We start from the raw sequence: 22,055 nt of genomic DNA on the forward strand, positions 1-22,055 counted from the left end.
CCTTATGCCTCGTATCTTGAAATCTACCTGGTTAGTTACACTACTCTAACTCTGCTATTACCATTACTACTATAACTGTTACTTCTTCTATATTAGCTACCATTTATTGAGTACTTATTATACACCAGGCTAAGTGCTTTACATGATCTCATTTTATCTTTGTATCAGCACTCTGAGGTAGTCCTCTTATCAGTTAAAATATTAGAAAGTTATGTGCCCAAAGTCACAGAGCATACATAGTAAATAGCAGCATAGGAATATAAAATAAAAAACTATGATTCCAAAGCCTGTACTGTTATTTTATTTATAATGCTTATTTTGAAAGAAACAAAAAACATACTTACTTTAAAACATGACTCAAAATATCCATTACATATATCTCTAGGGAATAGTGTAATGAAATACCATTTTCATTTTTAACTTCATAACGTATGCATAACCCACTGGTTCATGAACAACCTCAAGTTAGTGTCCAAATAAGGGACTATAAACAATAATGAAGATTTCTCTAGAAAAAAATGTTACCCAAACTTCTAATCAGTCAAGAAATAAGAAACCTCTTTTGGTGAGTTAGTAAATCAAAAAGGGTTAGTTGCAAGAGAAATGAAAACATGTCCACTAAAAAACTTGTACACGAATGTTCACACCAGCATTATGCATATATTAAAAAGGCGGAAACCACCCAAATGTCCATCAACTGATGAATGGACACATATGTGGTACATGCATACAAGAGAATACTATTTGGCAATAAAAAGGAATTAACTACTGATACATGTTATAACATGGGATGAACCTTGACATTATGCTGAGTGAATGAAGTCAGTCACAAATGATATGACTCTGTATGAGATGTCCAGAATAGGCAAATCTATAGAGAAAGAAAGTAGACTGCTTCGGGATGAGTGGAGTGGTGAAGGGAGTTAAGGAAAAATGAGGAATGACTACAAATGGGTAGGGGGTTTTGGAGGGGCGATTTTGGGGTAATAAAAATGTTTTAAAATGGATTGTGTGATGGTTGCACAACTGCGAATATACTAAAAACCACTGAAATTGTACATGTTAAATGGGTGAATTGTATAGTGCTATGGTTTGAACATCTGTGTCCCTCCCAAATTCCTATGCTAAAATCCTAATGCCCAATGTGATGGTATTAGGAGATGAGGCCTCTGGGAGGTGCTTGGATCATAAGTATGGAACCCTCAGGAACAGGATTAGTGCTAATAGAAGAGAGACCTCACAGAGCTCCTTAGCGCCTTCTACCACGTGAGGACACAAGAAGTCTGTGGCCTGAACATGGCCCTCACCCAATCACGCCGGCACCCTGTTCTTAGGTTTCCAGCATCCAGAACTGTGAGAAATAAATTTCTGTTGTTTATAAGCCACCCAGGCTGTGGTCTTTTGTTAGTTAGAGCAGCCTGAACAGGCTAAGACATATGTTATACGAATTATAGCTCAATAAAGCTGTAAAGATACAGTCTCTACAGTCTTTTTAAAAGCTTTTTGGTAAGCATTGTAAGGTTTATTTACAGTTGCACTTTAAAGCATTTTTTCTAGGTTATTTCACATTCCATATATTTACCTAAATCACAGTCCAGAAATAAAAATAACTATCACAGGGGATAAATGTGGAGGCTCAAAAATGGCTCCAAAACTGAATGAAAAATTAGAAAATGATCATTTTAAGTACTGTGTTCTAAGCTGTCTTCTAATATCAAAATTTCTATAACTTAAAACTGCTTAAGAGCAGATAACAGATTTAATAAAAATGAGACACACTTGACAAAGAACTGGATGACACACTTAGCATTTTAGTTTTTTTTTTTTAGTTTATTTACCTTGAGAGAGCAAGACATGGGGCTCAGTCTCACTAACCTTGAGATCATGACCTAAGCCAAAATTAAGAGTCTGACTTGGCCACCCTGGCAACCCCTTAGCATTTAGCCAACTTAGTATTTAACTGACTGAGCAACTGAGGCACTGCCTTAGCATTTTAGTTTTAATATTAGGAACCACAATAATTTACATTTTTCCTACAAGGCAGACTAACTATAATTTGTGAATATACTTTTATATCACATGAGCCCTCAAGGCTTTGTAAAAATATTTACATATAACGTGAAGACAATTATTAAAATTTCTTTGGTCTTCTAATATATTTTCTGCAAACTTACCATCTGTACACTTTTTTCCAATTCCTGGGGAATTGCAAATGTAGATGAAGGAGCCTGTGTAAGAGGCCATGCACCAGCCTACGAGGAAAAAAGTTAAACAAATAAATATCTAACTTAAAAGTAAATATTTTTAAAATGATTTAAGCAACTAAAGCACCTTTTTTTTTAATCTCCCTTAAAATGTTGATAAAGCCCATCAACATTTCTATCATGACATATTTCATTCCAAATCAATATAACATGTAACTTTAGAAGATAGCATCCACTGACTGAAAGAAATGTAATCAGGCATCCATTATTAATCCTTTGTATCAGAGTTTTTGAAATGGTTAGTCATACCTGTAGAACATATATTTGAAAACTAATTCCCAAATCTATTACTGTGTCTTGATTTTTGATAAAATTGTTGAACTTATTGTTGAGATCAGCACTGACACTCATATCTGTATACATCCGATGAAGCTTGCTGGTAAACTCATAACCACAGGCTTGCTGTAAAAGAAACAGTTTTTAAAAATAAAAATAAAAAAACCACATTGATTATTAAAAGAATGTGATAGGTCTACAGTCAAACATCCTGCTTGTATATTTACACCAGAGGCCTATATTATTCATAATCTAAAGCAGCTATTCAAAACAAAACCTTTCAAAAAAATTTTTCTGTTTAAATGCAGAATAAATGAGAACACATATTTATGAAACAATAAATTTCCCTTTAAAACAAAAACTTTTCTATAAATTCATATATCCTATTTCAACACTACAAAATGTCCACTATATGTAAGACACCTTTTAAGGTTTATATATAGTATTAAACACACATGAAAGATGACTGGGAATATTTGAGCCAGTAGTCAATTTAAAAAGGAGGGTATTTAGACATATTTTTAATGCCGTCTATTGAAATCTACCTCTTTGAAATTATTTAAAACTCTGTCATCACCAGGTCAGAAAATTTGGATCTCTAATCTTGGGATACAAAACGCTTTGTGTTAACATCATTTTTAAAATTTAAAAAGTTATTGATATATTTAAAAAGGACCACATATTATATTCTGTGTCTACTATATAGGAAAATGATCAACTACTGAATAACACAGGATAAGAACCAGCTACTACTTATCTCATCAGTCCATAAGCTAAAATGATGTAGAAATATTTACAAAGGAAATCAACTGTACTCCAAACTTGTACTTAAAAGAATAATTTCGGTGTATTCATTTATAAGTAATACAAGTCTTTTGTAAAATTAACACTGTTTATATCTTGTGGATAATTTTATATCAATATATAGAGAGGGATTTTGTCCTTTCAATGCAGAATTTGCATATCCCACCACACAAATATACATTCTACATTTTAACCAATCACCTATTGATGAAAGATTTCGTTACTACATATAATGCTGCAAATAAATATATTTATGTGCTAGTGGAATAATTTTTAGGACATTATTAGATCACAGGCTTAAATTACCTTTAATTTATTGATCATGGCTTCTTCAGAATCCATAGACATAGATAACCCGTGAATTAAACGCTTCGCCAGCATTCTTGCGTAGAACTACATTAAAAAATTTTTTTAAAGATTACTTCCTTTCTGATGATTTAAAGTTCAAAACTAAATCAAAGCAGACTGAAACACAAATATAACTTCCTTATTTATAACTTACCTTTTGAAAAACATCTTTATCATCGATATACTTGAAAACAGTGATGAAGCTCGTGAGTTTGTCTTCTACTTCATTCTCAGTCATCCCCTTCGCTGACTTCTTTAGTAAGTTGTCACAGTACTTGGCAAGCTGAAGTAGAAATTGACCGTAAGTTTTAGAAAGGGCCCTTCTGTACATATCATGCCTCAAAGGAGGCAAGGTGGCAAAAATACAAAATAAGATCAATGGACAGGGTCTCTGGCATCCTAAAGCTTTTATTTTAAAAACATGAACATGACCTTAAAATATAGGTCTTAAGGTAAAAACCAAAACAACAACAATAAAAACAAAAACACGTAGAAACAACCCAAAAATCTAATCAACATGTAGTGACCAATAAAGCATTGATACAAATAATGTAAGTTTCAAAAGAACACCTAGATGAGTTTTGAGAGGCTCTGTAATTTATTATGTTAAATAAGTACTTTTCTTTTAGGCTATCAAAAACTTACCATCAATTTTTTTTAGAGTTCAGATAAAAAAAAATCCCTAATGCAAATTATTTCAAAGCAAACGTATTTTAAACCCCAAACATAAAATGGAATATTTTCTCCTTCAGTTATTCCTTAAAAACAAAAAAGGCTTCAGCATATGGCCAATTGCATTCCTTAAATATATGCCAAATTATACACAATGTATATAATCACTTTTATTTTTAATAATTTAATTTCATCTATTTTTCTGAAAGAGACTACAAAAGCAAATTAATTTGATGTTCTCCTCAGTTTTCTTTTTCTAATACTGATTTTCCGTAAGATTATTTTTAAGCAATCATCAAACTTACCAGTTCAGGTGCTTTGCAAACAGACTTGGGTTCTCTGTAATTTACAACCGATGTAAGGGCCTACATAAGAAAACAGACCAATAATTAGTCCCCAGGAATAGGGGAAAAGTGCAGATGGTTCAACAGAGAATGTTATTATCTGTAAATCCAAAAATTAGTGGCTCACACAAAACACAGCATTCTGATGGTAGTGTTCTTGTTTTCATATTTAACACAGGGTAAATTTCTCTAACTCTATTCCTCATGGTAACTACATAAAAATTATATATATTGTTCCTACTGAAAATATTCTCTATAACTCATTATTGCTATTTGAACACAGATAAAATAAGACTACATTTTAAAAAATTTTACAATAGCTATGTAAGCAAATTTTCCTTTAAGGTATACTAAAATCCAAAAGTTTGTAAAACGTATTTATTTTTCTTTCAAATATCATTGTTATTTCAAATATTTCAAATATAGTAGCCTAAGTATTATATTTAAAGGAAAAATCACTACTAAAGAATATTAAAATTACACATGCATTTTTGAAGATACTAGTTTATTAAAAATTTCCCCTATATTGCATACTCATGGGAAATTCAATTCCCATATAATTCAAACATTTGATTTAACCACTCAGTTATTAATCTAAAAGTTTTATTTTGAGGCGCCTGGGTGGCTCTGTCGGTTGAGAGTCTGACTTTGGCTCAGGTCATGATCTTGCAGTCCGTGAGTTCAAGCCCCGCAATGGGCTTGTTGCTGTCACCTGTCAGTGCAAAACCCTCTTTGGATCCTCTGTTCCCTCCTCTCTCCGCCCCTCCCCTGTTTGTTCTTTTTCTCTCAAAAAATAAATAAAAAACATTAAAAAAGAAAAAGAAAAAGAAAAAAAGAAAAGTTATATTTCAATTTTGACTTTGTCTAGATTAGAAGTCATACACATAATCAGTTAGAAGCTCAAATTCTGAAACTGCCTAAAGAATAGTGATTAAATAGAATTATATATACACATTAAAAAGTTACCTTATCCAATGCACTCATAAAGTGCTGATCACCATTTAAAACAGTGTTGATTAGTTGAACAAATTTACCATGTACTTCCAAAACTGACTCCACAAATAGTGTTGGCATCTACAAATATGAAATACAAAGTACAAAATCACATTTTAAGAAGGATAAAATTAGGCTCACTAAAGAATTGCTTTATTACGTGTAAAGTTTTTCCCAAGCAAATTAATGTTATATACACATTATATATCTAGATATCTAGATAACTAGATATCTAGATATATATCTACATATAGACCCTCAAAAATGTTTTTAACTAAGATGGCTTTAAAAATCTAAAACTTTGGTATGGAAATTAGCTTGTCATTCAACATCATTGAAATGCAGGACTCTAGTTCTTTTGCCAGAAAAACCGACTAAAAACACTTCTGTGTTGGAATACCGTATCTTAAGGGTAACAAGATACAGCCTCTCAACTACCAGGCCTATCACTTTCATAGAGGATAATATAAACAAAAACTGCCTTCAAAGCTACTGAAGGCTGAGAGGGAAAGGAGAGCTAAAAAGCCAGAATCTGTGAAAACAGAGACCCCTGGAACTAAGCAGTACAATTCCCTACATCTCAGAGGGAAGAAGTATCTAGCAGTGCAAAAGTGAGTTTTTGATCTTAATGGAGGGAACTATGTCAGCTAAAATTATCTGGGTCTACTACAAATGTATTCTCTTACACTCCCACCCCCTTGTCCTTGACACCAATCTCTGCCTCTTTGCCTAGTACCATTTAACACCCAGAATCTAAAAAATATAGATTAATAAACCTAGGCTTTACAAAAATGGAAAACTTATTAGTGTGGCAAAACCATTACTGTGGCAGGATATAAAAATCACTGGAGTGATGAGCATTTAATAAATGCTCCTAAACAATGATATCCATATAGAGATTACTGCAAATGAAGAGCCAAAAGCTCTACTTCAGGAAAAGAAAGAAGTAACATTTCATGTCATGTCTATCTTATTTGTCAAGCCATCACTAGTGATAACAAAGGCGGTGATCCAAAAAGATTTGATGATACGAACACATATTGAGAAGAAAGACACCTTGTTGTAAACGGTCATTTGACTGACAAGGAACTCTTCAGAAAGATGGGTGTTAGGAACATGAGGATACTGCTGGATATTCTGGGTAGTAAGCATATATTTAGGGAAGATTGTTTCAATTTAAATTTGCTTCCTGGACTACCAAATTCAGAGCATTTATAAAGAAAGTAAACTGTAATTTGCCTATACTGCCTTTGATAGATACCATTACTACTATAACTATTAATGCCAGTTACATAGAAACACAATCATTTACAAACAGCAAACATATTTTTCTGTGAGAAGTTAATTAACAATTGCTAAATGAACACATCAGTATAACTAAGAAGCCTATCTCATTCAATGACTTTCTAATAATACGGTAATTCCAAAATAAGGACAACAAACTATAGGTTTAAAACATATTTTAATAAATATGTTTCATTTGTTATCATGGTAGGACTCTTCTGCCATTGTTTAAAATAGTGAAGTCAAAAGAAAAACTCCATGATATTCTGATTAAGAGAAAAACATCCCAGCTCCTTATATAACTCACATTTTCCTGAGTAAGATTACTGGTTGCTCTAAGGCCCTCATCATGGATATGATTTTGCAGCTCCTGAATCATATGAGGTAAACCAGTGGACACAGCACGAAGTAAGACATACATATTTGCCATGTCTGAAGAGAAAAAGAAAATTTGATTATTAAATTTCCAAAGAGTTCAAATAATATTTTAATGCAATAGGTAATATATGGTTCAAAATGCAGAGTTACAAGAGAATGCAGAGAAAGTCCCCCACACCCATCTCCAACCATCCAGTCCTCCTTTCCCACAGGAAAGGAATACTGTAGTTAACACCTTTTCAAAGATGTTTCATGCACATTCAAACAAATACAGATAGTCTTTCCTCTGCATCTTTTTACACAAAAAGTGTAGCCCGTTTTATGTATTATCTGCAATTGTATAACACACTATTTTAACTTAAGAGATCTTTTTATATCATTACACAGTGTATTTCACATATTTTATAACTGCATAGCACATTATATGGCTATATTACAAATGCTTACAAATTTATGAAAATTTGGTTGTTTCCAATCTCTTGCTATTACAACATTACAATTACTAAACCTGTATATTAGCAAGCATATCTGTAGTATAAATCCCTGGAAGTGGGATTGTTATGTCAAAGCTTCATCCTCTAAACAGATCCTTATAACACAGCTCCCAACAGCAGGAAGTTCCCTTGCCAACAATGTGTTATCAAATGTTTTGATCTTTCCCACTGAGAGGTGAAAATGATGTCTCCGTGCAGTATTTTTAAACTTTTTATTGAAATATAACACACGCATAAAAAGTGTGCAAACATGTATCTAAATGAATTGTCATAAGTGAACACATAAACACCCACATGATCACCCTGGGTAAGAAACAGACATTTCCTACACCTACAAGTTCCCTGCACGCCTCCTCCCAATCACTACTCCTCTTGCTCTTCCTCAAAGGCAATCACTGTCATGACTACCAACCCACAGATTAGTTTTGCTTGTTTTGATTTATAAAAATGGAATCATACAATTCCTTCATGTTTGGTTACTTTGGTTCAACATATTTATAAGGTTGATCTACATTTTGTATGGTAGCTGTAATCTGTCCATTTTCACTCCTCTATAATATTTCACTGTATGAATATACTGTACTTCATCTATTCTGTTATTGAACATTTGAACTGTTTATGGTTTGGGGCTGATACAAATAACACTGCAATGAACATTCTTGTACCTTTTTGTACGTATTTGCACACAGTTTGGGCAGGGGATTATGTATCTGGGAGACAATGTCAGTGTTTCAAAGCAGTTGCATCAATTTATATTCTGAGCCTAGTGTATAACAAGCTCTCTGTACTCCACACATTTCCTAATGCTTATTATATTCAATCTTTTAAATTTTATATCAAAATGTGACTATTGATATCAGTGTGGTTAATTTGTATTCCCCTATTTTAATAAGATTGAGGGCCTTTGTATATGTTTACTGGCTACTTGGATACCCTCTACTCTGCAGTAACTGTTCAAATTTCTTGACCATTTTATACTTTAGACATAAACCTTTTTCAGTCATTGCAAATATATTACCCTATGATTGTCTTTTGATACTTTTAATGGTCTTTTAATGACCCAACGTTTTTAATTTTAATGCAGTCCACTAGATCAATCTTTCCTTTGTGGTTAGTGCTTTTTGTGTCTTATTTAAAATTATCTTTCCCTACCTCAAGGTCATGAAGTTATTCTCCTACATTGTATTCTCACAGTGTTACTGTTTTACATTTAGGTCAAAAGCCTACAATGTATTGACTGATTCTGGACATGCTGTCTGAGGTACAGATCAAATTTTACTTTTTTCCCCAAGTGATTATCCAATGGACTCAGCACTATGTGTTAAAAAGACTATACCTTTCACCCATTGCTTTACAGTGTTACTTTGGTCGTAAATCAAGTATCTATTGTATGTATGCATGGGTTCTTTCTATGCTATTTTATTCTATTGGTCTATCTCTCTACCCTTACACCAATGCCTCGATGTCTTAATTACTGTAGTTTTATCATAAATCATGCTATCCTGCAGTCTTCCCATTATGGTCTTTAAGACTGTTTTGACTTTTCTTAGTCTAAGAGTTTAACTTTCAGAATTAAAACAAACAAACAAACAAACAAAAATCAAACCACTTCAGTTTTGAGTATATTCTCCTGATCTATAAATCAATGTTGCTTTCAACAGTGTTTAGTTTTTTGGGGCGCCTGGGTTTGTTAAGCGTCCGACTGTGGCTCAGGTCATAATCTCACAATTCATGGGTTCCAGTCCCACAACGGGCTCTGTGTTGACAGCTCAGAGCCTGGAGCCTGCTTTGGATTCTGTGTCTCCCTCTCTCTCTGCCCCTCCCCCCACCTCTCTCTCATGCACGCACACGCGCGCGCGCACACACACACACACACACACACTTTCTCTCTCTCAAAAAAACATTAAAAAACCAATGTTTAGTTTTTTGTGTAAGTCTGGCACATATCTTGTTATGTTTACTCCCTGCTAGTGAAAATTTTTAGTGCTATTTTGTCTTTTTTAAAAAAAAATCCCATTTTTTTTACTGCTTATTACTAGCATCTCATTGCATCTTTATTTTGTATTTTCTTCTATTTTGAGTGAGATTAAGCATCTCCGTGTATTTACAATCTATTCACGTTTCCTCTTCATCTTCTTTGCTTTTTTTCCTGTTTATTAGAAACCCTTAATGTATTAAGGAAATTAGCCCTTGTGATACACAAAAATGTGCAAACACATTTTCCTAGTTTTACTTTTGACTTAGGAATATACTTTGAACATATACTTTTCCAAAACAGTCTTTCAATGTAGATTATTAAAAATCTGTAAAAAGGCACATCGAATATCTTAGAGACTATTACTAAAAATACTTGAAATCTAAGGAAGTTTGAAGATGATGTAAAAAGTGGGTTTATAATTTAATATCTATTCATAGTTACTGTTTCATATCACTTACCATTTTTTTTCTCTTGTCGGATGATATTATGACATTCTGCATGTAAGAACTGTAAGTGGTCTGCTACCATTCGTTGCTGACATTCATGAATCACTTTAGTATATGAACTTGGATGCAAGTATTTTCGACATCGAATTTCTTCATCTTTTAATCTACCTAGAACCTTTAGAAATATATTCTTACAGTCATGACCTACTATGAGGAAAAACCTGTTATCAGTAAGTAACTTAGGTAGCCTCAATTTAATGGCTCAATTAAATATGGCCAGGTAACAAATAAAGATTATATAACCAACGTAAGTCCACATTCCATAAATGATTTCAATTTTTTATTTAGGCTACTAGCTATCACCTACATTTCACCAAAATCTTATGAATAAGAACTAATAAAGTTAAGTGGTCTACATTTTGTCTTCATTTTAAAGGCAAGTTAATATGCAACAGGAAAAGTGGGTAAAAATTATTAAAAAATAGAACAGGTGGTTACTTTATGAATATTTAACTATCAAACTAAAAAATAATTTACATCAACTGGATCAAGTAGATTAATCTAATTATTTTATATTGGTTCCTCTTATAAAATGTAAATGTAAACAGTATGTACATTAATTATCACATTAAAGATTTCATTAAAATTTTTGACAGTCAAATATATTTAGTCTTAGTTAAATATGTCAATCAAGATCTTTAGTAAAGCTTATCCTATATAAGAAACTTTGGGCTACAAACAATATACTGATTAATATTAATAAGAACCAGCTAATAAAGATAAAAGCTAGAGAATCTGGCTAATTTCTACCTCAAAACAAAACGGCGTTTGCAATAAAAATCATGCTAGCATAGTATAGACTTTGAAAATACCCTGCAATGCAAAGCTATATAACTAGAGTTTTTGAACTTAACAGGTCCCAGAGAACTATGTATAGGTAAGCCTTTAGGGAGTACTACTGATTTGTCTGGGCATAATTAGATAATACTGGGGGGAGGGAGTGCCTGGTGGCTCAGTTGGTTAAGCATCCAAGTCTTGGTTTCAGCTCAAGTCATGATTTCATGGTTTAGAGACTGAGTCCCACGCTGATAGCATGCAGCCTGCTTGGGATTTACTCTCTCCTCCTCCCTCTGCCCCTCCCCTGCTCACACTCTCTCCCTCTCTCTTAAAGTAAACAAACAAAACTTAAAAAAAAAAGAAGCTAATACTGGGATGAAAGGTGATGTTGAGAGGGGAAATAAGACATCATTCCTGGATGCCTCTCAGATACCTTTTGATGAAAATGAGGTAAAGATGGAAGAGAGATTCATGGTCCTATCTTTGCTACCCTGTGGAACCAGTTCAGGGCAGACACAGAAACGAAAGGTAGCCAAAAAAGTATCCAGACTAAAAGATGATGGGGCATCTGGGTGGCTCTGCTGGTTAAGCATTGACTCTTGATTTCAGCTCAAGTGATCTCATGCTTGTGAGATCAAGCCGCACATAGGGCTCCAGGCCCTGTGCTGGGCGTGGAGCCTGCTTAAGATTCTCTTTCTTCCTCTTCCTCTGTCCCTCCCTGCTCATTCATGTGCATATGTGTGAACTGTCTCTCTCTCAAAAAATAATAATAATAATAATAGCCTATAAGATGTTTATAGCACATATTTAATCAACGAAGACAGTCATTTTGGTCAGTAAGTTTTTCTTTCAAAACAAAAATATCCCTTAAAAGGATTATGCCTATTAATCATTATAGTGCACTGTAAGTGACTTTAGTGTTTATGGGTTAACTAAATGCAACAGGAATTAGAGTCTGGAGGTGAGGAAGGATGAGTAAAGGAAAAAAAAAATAATGACAATCGGGAGAAGGGTACATATCAACAGGAAGGTAGACAAGAGTGGAGTATCTCCGTGCAAGGCTTCAAATAGTTACAAAATCACTTATAGCTGGGGAGGAAAGGCCAAAACTACAGGTAAAATACAGAAAGAGAAGCAGGACGGCTACATTAGTCTGTAAATTAAATGAACTACTTTTATATATGCTATTTCCCAAACATAATTTCCAAAGGCCCTCCTTTTTACAGTTTGAGATATAATTTACTTATTGTATGATTTACCCATTTAAAATATAATTCAATGGTTTGGGTGTATTACATTATTAGTGTTTTCAAAATTGTGGTAAAATATATATAACATAAAATATGTCACTTTAACCACTTTTTGACTGTGTTCAGTGGCATTAATTACATTCACAGTGTTGTGCAACTATTTCTAAAACTTTTTCACCACACCGAACAAAAACTCTTTAACCATTAAACAATAACTCTCTATTCTCTCCTCCTCCCAGTAACATCTCAACAACTTTCTGTCTCCATTAATTTATCTATTCTAGATATCCCACATTCTAGACAGTGTATGGTTCTACATAAGTGAAAATACAGTATTTTTGCCAAGGGCCTCCTTGTGAACCAAATGTAACAAGGAGTGTACGTATCACTGATATTCTGTGCATACTTTTCAGGATTGGACCTAGAACCTTTAACAAGAGTCTAAGATGCAAAAAGGGCTTGGAGCTAAGAACCACTGACTTAATGTAACCTCTTAATAGATGGAGAAACATGTCCCAGAGGCTTACTCAAGGTACCAGAGCTAGTGACAACAGCAGGAAGAGAATAAAAGAGCTCAGACTTCTAGACCTGGGCTTTGTGGAATATATAATGTATCAGGAAGTACAGATATTTCTTAACCTGTCATCTATGGAGGCCAGTCTATAATTATTCCACTTATAATACGTTATTTTTCTTGGCTAAACAAACTAACAGATATCATCCTATAATAAAATGCTTGAAATTCAGTACAGCAAGTGAAAAAACCTGGCTAAAAATTTAATACATCTTATATGATGGCTGACTTTATAACTATTCCTTTACCAAGAAAATACACATACAGTTTTAAATATGGTAATCAATAAATGTTGGTTTAAGGATTAATTAAAGTTTCTTCTGGAGCTTTTACTCAGTCTTCCAAAAGTTGAACAGACCCAAAGATTAACCTATCCAAATATCTAGAATTATTATATTTTTCCTTATTTTCACTTCCATTTTAAAGAAGAAAAGATAAAAACCCACATACCTCGCTTCTATGTTTATCCTATGCCTTAAACTTATCTACTAAGCATAAATATAGTTTATCCTTTAGCCAAGACTGTGAATATTAATTTTAAAGGCAAGCAAATCAAGCAATCAGGATTTATCAAAAAGCATCAACCATGATGAAAATTGGATAGCACTTTTTCTCATGGAAAATGCCACAGCAAGAACAATGATTTATCAATAGGAGGAATTGCACATTAATTATAACCCAGAGTAATGATCAAACAAATAAAAGCTTTTTCCACTTTCTTAATTAAGAAAACAAATGTTAGATAAAACCATGCCTGACATATAAGAGATGATGCATTTAACATAATATGCTTTCTTACCTTTTCCATATACTGTGAGCAGTTTGATTCTTGTAATAAATTTGAAGCTTCTTGTTTGTAATATTCTCCTGTTTCAGTCAGAAAGGGAGACTCAAAGATTTCCTGATAAAACTAAATAAATCAATTAAAATTTAATTAAAAAATGAGAACAAGTAATTTAAAAAATTAAAGGTCTGATTATGTTTTTAAAGGAGGCTTTTTACCTTTAAGGGGAATTTTTTCTTATACTGTTCAACATGAACAAAGGAGTTAATAACCCCATGGATTACTTTCTGGTTTGGGTCTTCTCCACCACGATCACTAAAACAAGGTATAACAAAAAATATTGAGAATACAATTATCTATGGAAAAATAGCAAAGAATGCCAAAATATGGCTGTTAATATTCTATTGGTCTAATCTATTTATAAAGCATTTTAAACTTAAGAATAATTTTTTTCATATCATAGCTGAATTAATATTTATGATAGTTAATGTAGTCATTAGATGTCATTTCAATAAATGAGAAAAGTGTTAATCGTAAATACTACATTGATACTCGGACGATACTACTTTCATTTTAGAGTAGACATGAGGCCATTAATTCAAGACTTTTAAGACTGATGGTTAAAAATATTTGAATTTGACTTGCCACAAACTGTTACTAGAGGATTTGGTCAGAATTCAGTCTGGACCATTACAAGTATGCCCATAATAATCTGACAGTACACATAAACTCTATATATTATTACTCCCTGAAGGGACTAATAGGTGCTATTCTCTAAGAGATCTGCCACTGAGTTGCTTCCCATGCAAACACAAAGGTTTTTGGAAATTTTAGACATTTAGTGAGATATGTTTCAGTACTTCTATATCCCTTTACAGCTGCAAAGGAATCTAAAATCACCTCAATTATTCATGTGACATTTGGTAAGTTCCTACTTAGCCAAGGCACTATTTGTAATGCAAGTTTTATTTATCAAAAAATTGTTTTTAATGTTTAATTTATTTTTGAGAGAGAGAGAGACAGAGCATGAGCGGGGGTAGGGCAGAGAGAGAGGGAAACACAGAATCTGAAGCAGGCTCCAGACTCCGAGCTGTCAGCACAGAGCCCGACGCAGGGCTCGAACTCATGAACCGCGAGATCACGCCCTGAGCTGAAGTTGGACACTCAACCAACTGAGCCACCCAGGCGCCCCTAAGATGCAAGTTTTAAACATGGTAACAAGTGTAGGTGAATGTCAGGCTTTCTAATTACAGAAAGAGGTAAATGAAATAGAAAAAAATAGTTTGCCTAAAGCCACAGCCCAACAGTCTGGCCCAAAGTTGGGAGTTTCTGACTCCAGTACTAATGCTCAAATCAAACCATTATGCGGTCAAAGGTTTACCTTCCTCCTGGCAATCTTTCACCTCACTTTAAAATGTCTTTTTTTTTCCTCTGAGTTAATATTTATTTTACAGAGAGAACAACAGAAAATACATGATCACCATTCCATCGTAAAAATATCTTGTTCTTTACAGTAGGATAAAAAGACTTTCTAACATTTTTGAAAAGTGTTGAGGCAATGATGTTTACATATTAGTGTCCCTCCCTGCATCTCTCTAATACTCTTTCATTCTTTCTTTAATTATCTGGATAGTCTGGGGGAAGGTTTTTGTACTTGAACAAATATAGGTATAATAATTCTGTCAGTTATAAAATCTCAGATACAAAATCTACATTTTGATATTACTAACAAAAGCAATGAGTTCCTATAATGTCACATACACTGCTCTGCTCACCTTCTATTAGTTCCTTCCTAAATCCAAATTAAATCTGGTGAAATAATGATCTAACCTATCTCATCTATTTGGAACACACCAGATTTTTTTTCTTTTAACTTTGCCTAGGGCCAAACAAAAATCAGTCAAGAATGAGAAACGTCTGAATTTTTGGAAAATTAGACTACTAAAATTCTTTTCATGACCAAAGTCTATTCTCCCTGCTCAGCACCAGGAAAACTTCCACTCCTGATATTCTCAGCATTCTTGCCATTTGTTTCTGATCCCAAAAGGCCCAGGTAAGCTGGAATTGGGTAACACACTGTCTAGAAGAAACACAGATATTCCTAGTGCTTAATAACTAAGCTGTCCTCCCGAGAAAGGTAACAGCTGAATTCAGAAACTCTTAGGCATAATTATTCAATCTTTAAATCACCACACACTTTTATAACTATACAAAACATTATAAATATACAGCATTTCTATTAGGCTGACAGATAATGAAAATAAACTGAAATGATAAAAATAAAATGAAATGATACCAAGTTAGTAATACACAAAAGCACTGACTAAATTGGTCATCTGAATAAACTCTAGTTTTCATCTAAGAACCTTGGTCCCAAGAGATAAACCCTGAGAAAAGAAATGAATTTTTAGAAATATCGCTAATTATTTTATCTTAACAGGACTGTGTGGCAAATGTCTACAAAAGTCATAATGAAATTACCAATATAATGAAACCAATCAGCTGAGATGATAGGGACCAAAAGAAATATTTAGCATAGACCTTAAGACCAGGATTTTAGAGTCAGGCTGCCTGGGTTTGAGTTCTGGCTGCATTAATATGTCACCTTGGGCAGGCACTTCTTAACCTCTTGGTACTCACTCAGATCTCCTCTTCTGTAAAGTGGGGATAATAAAAGTACCTACACCTCATGGCTGTGAGGATGTGGTAAAGATTAAGCATAACGCAAGAAAGCATGTAACACAGTGCTTGGTGTAGGAATAAACAATTAATAAATACCACCTATTATTTTAAGTACTAATAGGAACAAAATGGAAGCATTTTTAATATATTAGAGAAGAGAATAAAGAGACCAAAAAAGCACTGATTGTCATTTTAAAATCAAAGCTTTTGAAGCCTATGAAATGAGCTTTTAACTCAAACAGCAGACCAAATTTTTGACAGTCATCAAAAGTTAGGCTGGAACTCTCAAAAGTCTTGATACTGATATATGACAAGGGGTACATTAATCTCTTAGTGAAACCTTCCCTTTACCCATATGTTTAAATGAAAGTAGCGTTCCAGCAAACTAAATGCAGTCCCCTGTCCCTACTGTAAATCTGGGAAATGACAGGAAGGTTACTTTTTAGTACCCCATTGTTGGCGGTAGCCCTTGGACTTAAAGAAATTGAAAAAAGATGGAAAGAAGACAGGACAGTGTGGGAAAATAAAACTATACGCAAAAATGCACAAGAGAATGAAATGCTACAAGGAGAGGATGGGAAGGGAGTAGAGGAAGACAGGCAAAGAAGTGGCAGACACCGAAAGCTGGACAGCACAGAAAGTTGATAAAACCATCCAGGACATGAGGAGCAAGAGTCAGTCTCTGAAGCAAGACGAGTCGCAGCTCTGTGTGTGTGACCCTCTGGGGCGGTAAGGCGGGGCATGAGAGGCAGCGGAGCTCAAGAAGGGAAACCGCTGCAACCAGAAGACTTGCTGCGGCCCTCACCTGAGAACACCTTCTAGTTTCCCCTATTCCCACCCGAGAAAGGCAATGGGAAATCGAGGAAATGTTTTACCTTCAGACTGGCAAGATTTCCTAACAGCAAGTATTGCTGAATGGCAGAGAAACAGGCATTCTCACATTCTGCTTGTGGAAGAACAAGCGCATCAGAGGGCAAACTGGAAAAATTCTAAATGCATGTACTCTATGGCTCCAAACAAACATCTGCATTCATGCATGATAAAAAGCAAGAGTTGGATTAGTGGGTAAACTGGAAACAACCTAATATACACCATGAGAAGGGTTTAATAAAATGAGGTAGGACCATACTAAATAAATACTAAGTAGCAGTTTAAAAAGAATGTGGTATAAACTAACAGAAAAATTATCAAGATATATAATTGAATAAAAAAAGAAGTTAGTAAGTATGTACATCATTTATGATTTTCAAAAGTTAGAAAAAATCACATAAAAAAGAAAACAATCTCTGTATTGTACTTATTTCTGTACGTAAACATAAAAAGACCTAGGAAAAGGTTTGTAAAGACACTTAAGCAAATAATAACAGGGATTATTACCTCTGGGAAGAGAAAGCCTAAGAAAAGGATCTGGAACATTCAAAGTTTTTCAAGAATGTATGTACCACTTGTGTATTTAAAACTAAGTTTTTCATTGAGTAGCTAATTACATGGTCCAGGGAAGAAAATGTACAAGATGAGTCTGGCACATCCTGACACACTAGGTAACAAGAAAGGTTGCAAGGATGACTAGGATCTTCTCAAAAAGACCATGGTGCCACCTAACCAAATGGAAGCAATTTAAACTTTAGTAAAACACCACAATGAATAGAAACAAATCAAATATATTTAGGTCTGTAAGATCATCATAATATACTGGGGGAATAAGGCTAATTGGTCACTTTCTGAGGATAACAACAACCCAACTCATTATCTTGACAAATGGGTAAAGAACAAACTGAGCAGTTATTTTACCCTTCCTATATGAACTTCACCATTGGGTAACCAAATAGTAGACGAAGGGAAGCATGTCTTTATAAAATTATTGCTTCCAGGTAGGAGTTAAAACAAAATGATAGAAATAAAGTGACAGTTTTATAAATCTCATTAAACAAAAGATGTCAGTATTCAGCATCAGTGGTTGCTTATATCCAAAACAAGTGAAAAAACAGACATTATGAAAGAACAAAGTATCTATAGTTTCGTCCGAGGGAACCAAGAAGTCTGCCAATTTGCAGGAAATAAAGAGGACAAAGGAACATTTTTTGGATGGACAAAACTAAACTCTTACAGAGTCTAGGAATATACATGTGGGTGATAAAATCATAAGAAATAGAAGAAAGGAACTACCTTACAAGTCAGCATAAAGGTAACTTTTGCATAAAGGAAGGGATGGGACACATATAAAGGTTTCAGGGGTGGCTGGCATGGTTCTATTTCTTGACTTGGGTGGTAATAACAAGAATATTCACTTTATAATAATTCATTAGGCTGTACAATTGTGTTGTGCAGTTTTCTGTATCTTAATTTACATTTAAAAAGTTAAATAACGCACACACAGCAAAATCCCCCCAAATACAAAAGAAAACTGATATAACAATATTAATATGTGCCAGAATAAAGAAAAAGAGCACAAGATATATGATGTTACAACAATAAAAATAATTAACCATGAAGATAATAATCCTGATATTTACTCAACTAACAAACAGAGATTGAAAATGTATGAAACAAAAACTATTAATTGCAAGGAAAAAAGTCAATAAATCTAAAACTGAGCTGGGAAATTTTAAAATACATTTTTCAGAAACTCTGAGATTCAAAAGAATAAAGATTGAGTTCGATTTTTGTCTTTAGCTAAGACTGTATTTTTCCCTCAGTGAAGTCTCTAGGGTCTAAACAACTAATAAATAAAAATGACAAACACAGGGATGCATCAGAGAAAGCATACATCAGCCATACCAGGCTATGTTACAAAGTGTTCCAAATTCAAAGAGGAGAATTTCATTTTAATTTTTGCTTTTGTTTACAGAGTACTCAACACTAAAAAGTTAACTACAGAATTACTGGGGAAAAGAAATGCAATTCTGAATCCTTCTAACATTAAAAACTCAGGGTTTTCAATGGTATCCTTAAGTATCTAAGTAATTCCTTTTATAAGCATTTAAAAATATATCTATTTATTTCCTTTTTATAATTTCATATATCCAATTTTAATTTTAAGTAAAACTAAAGTCCTTGCAGAAAATTTATAGCACAATATTTATTTTCCATATTTATGCTTGCCTCTTTATATATTACTGAAAATATTCAAATTCTTATACTACAACATTTGGATCCATGAAGTTACACTATTTTATTTATTAAAATTATAAACAACTTTAGGTTGTTACTGCACTGAAAGTCCCAGTTGGCAATTCTACTATATTAATATGAAAGATAGATAAGTTACCATATGAACAAAATTACTTCTATCTTTCCAAGTGAAGTAAATACTGAAAAATATGCAATATACAATCTATGGTTACATCATGTGTTTTCTTCCTTATATATATATATGAAGGAGCACCTTTACTTAAAAATTCTACAACCTACATTCCACTTTTAAACCTAATATTTCTCTGAAACACTTTTCTTCAAAATGAATGAAACTGCGATTATTCCTATAGTGTTTACATAGCTCAAGAGAAGCCATCTTTATAAGAATACAATTAAGCTGAAAGAGTTCAGTCCCAGTTTATATCTTAAAAGCAGATGATGCATGATCTTTAAGCCATCAGCTCCTCCTTTTCTCCTTTTACATCATTTTACATTGCTGTCTTTTCTGTCTGTCCTTTTAAACCTTCTTCTTGTCTTTCCTGCAGAGATCCACTTCACCCAACTGAAAAGTCATGAAATTCTAACTATAGTTTACTAAGTATTTCAGCATTCATGCTCCGTAAGAATCCTCACTTAGTGGAACATACTGATTTCACAAGGAAAAATCTTCCATTAGTCTGACAGGTAACTTTACTTCTTCAAATGCTGAGATGGGCCTCAATTTTCTGAAATCTTCAAAGAAGTTACCTCAGGACTGGAAATGCTATAATCTATATATTTTTATTATAATATGGGAAATGTAAGACAATTGCATGTGAGATCACATACAAAAATTCCTAGGCTCATGGGTGGTGGTAGGGCATAAAATATACCTAATACACATAACCAAACTTACATTAAGAAGTAATCTTTTCTTTAAAGATAGCAACCAAATTAATTCCTTTACTGATGAGTTTAATACTACACAGCTGAAAGAGGGAAAAAGTGTATTACTCTGCTTTAAAAAAAATTATAATCATTATAAAATTAACTGAGGTAGAGATTATCTAACCCAAATTGTAGGAAAGAGCAATCACATTAGTATCAGATAACTACCTATGTGGTAGAAGCAAGCATTTTTAGCTAAAGGACAGTGTTAAAAATCATAGGGCCAAAAAAAAAAAAGAAATGTAGACAGCTGCTGGAACACAGTTTCAAAGTACCAGTATCTGGTATGGTGAATATCTAAGAGCAAACATGCTACTAAGTATTTAAGAATTAGGAAAGACATATGTTTTTATCTTTTAGCAACTCTTGGCCATTGTGATAAAAATAATCTTTCAGACTACATTAAATAATTTTAGTATTAAGTGAGACCCATCTACGGAAGAAGGAAATGAGTTCTATCTGTCAAGGATTGCTGGTTCGTTAGTATTCTCTACTCTGAAGTTTTTTAACGTATAATCTTCTCTTTACTTCTGTGCATTGTTTTCAAACTATGTTTCCTAGTGCTCTCAGCAATTTACCAGTCTCTTGTCAAAGTCTCTTGCATTATTGTCATCCTATTTATGACAGTTGCTTTCTTATTTAAATCTAATTAGACCTCATATAAAACCATATACTGGAAAACAGAAATTTCAAGTTGAAAGGGGCCTCCAAAGGTCAGCTGATACAACCTTCCCTATTTCACAGGAATCCAATGAGGTAATTTATTCAGGAAACAGAATTATAAAAGAAATTGGAATGCCCTGATTTCCAATCTGTCTGTTGTTCATACAAATTATTTAGAGAGGGTTGCTTAAAATTTAAAAGGAGGTGGCGGGGCGGGGGGGGCAAGAATCTAGACCTAAGGAATCAAGGAAGATTAAGACTATGTAGGCTGAGAATCATTTTTCTGAAAACATCTATAAATACTTTCTCAAGAGTTTGGGAAGTAAAAAAGCATAACCCCCAAGGATGAAAAAAAAAAAAAACAAACTGATCCAACCAAAAGGCGTTTCAACCTGTTAAATCCATTACAGATTTGAAGAATAACAGATAATGTTAACTGAATTCATAAGAAGTGTTAAAAAGTTAAGCTGTCTTGACAAACTTTACATAAGAACCTGTTTAAAGAAAAATACCTACACAAACTGGATTGCTTTAAGGAGTTATTATAAAAAGTTTTCACTTGGATATTAATTTTACTGAATACTTATTGTACCTTATTATGCCTCAGGGAGTGTAGTAAATACTTTACATAAAGCATCTCATTTCATCTCAACAACAGCCATATAAAATGGGTATTGTTAACACTCTCTTTTAGTAACTTGATTTAGACAAAATTCTTTTGGCATCAAGGGAAAAATAGCTGGCAGCTAAATCACAGAAGTGTGTAAAAATATTCCCTAGGGAACAAGTTACTCTACTCTGGTATTTTAAAAACTTGTAATTTTCAATCAATTTTCACTTTATTTTACTTCTTACTCCTAATCGCTCTTTTTAAAAAGTAAATTTCATCATTTGCAGTAGGAAGTATGGGCAGTAATTCAAC

General features: G+C 33.4%; 1 protein-coding gene across 11 annotated transcripts in view; it reads right to left on the reverse strand.

Annotated features, from left to right (window-relative positions):
- CUL2 (cullin 2) overlaps positions 1–22,055 on the reverse strand; it is a 157,408-nt gene that overhangs the window by 16,299 nt on the left and 119,054 nt on the right. For all 11 annotated transcript variants that reach the window (XM_042945334.1, XM_042945343.1, XM_042945340.1 and 8 more), the window contains 10 exons: positions 13,945–14,041; positions 13,742–13,852; positions 10,294–10,456; positions 7,293–7,417; positions 5,675–5,782; positions 4,670–4,729; positions 3,847–3,975; positions 3,651–3,737; positions 2,514–2,666; positions 2,175–2,252 (listed from right to left, as the gene is read on the reverse strand). In XM_042945334.1, the coding sequence (XP_042801268.1) occupies positions 2,175–2,252; positions 2,514–2,666; positions 3,651–3,737; positions 3,847–3,975; positions 4,670–4,729; positions 5,675–5,782; positions 7,293–7,417; positions 10,294–10,456; positions 13,742–13,852; positions 13,945–14,041 (1,111 nt within the window). The remainder of the gene's footprint in view (positions 1–2,174; positions 2,253–2,513; positions 2,667–3,650; positions 3,738–3,846; positions 3,976–4,669; positions 4,730–5,674; positions 5,783–7,292; positions 7,418–10,293; positions 10,457–13,741; positions 13,853–13,944; positions 14,042–22,055) is intronic.

Source organism: Panthera leo, chromosome B4 (genome assembly GCF_018350215.1).
Source record: "Panthera leo isolate Ple1 chromosome B4, P.leo_Ple1_pat1.1, whole genome shotgun sequence".
NCBI classification, from domain to species: domain Eukaryota; kingdom Metazoa; phylum Chordata; class Mammalia; order Carnivora; family Felidae; genus Panthera; species Panthera leo.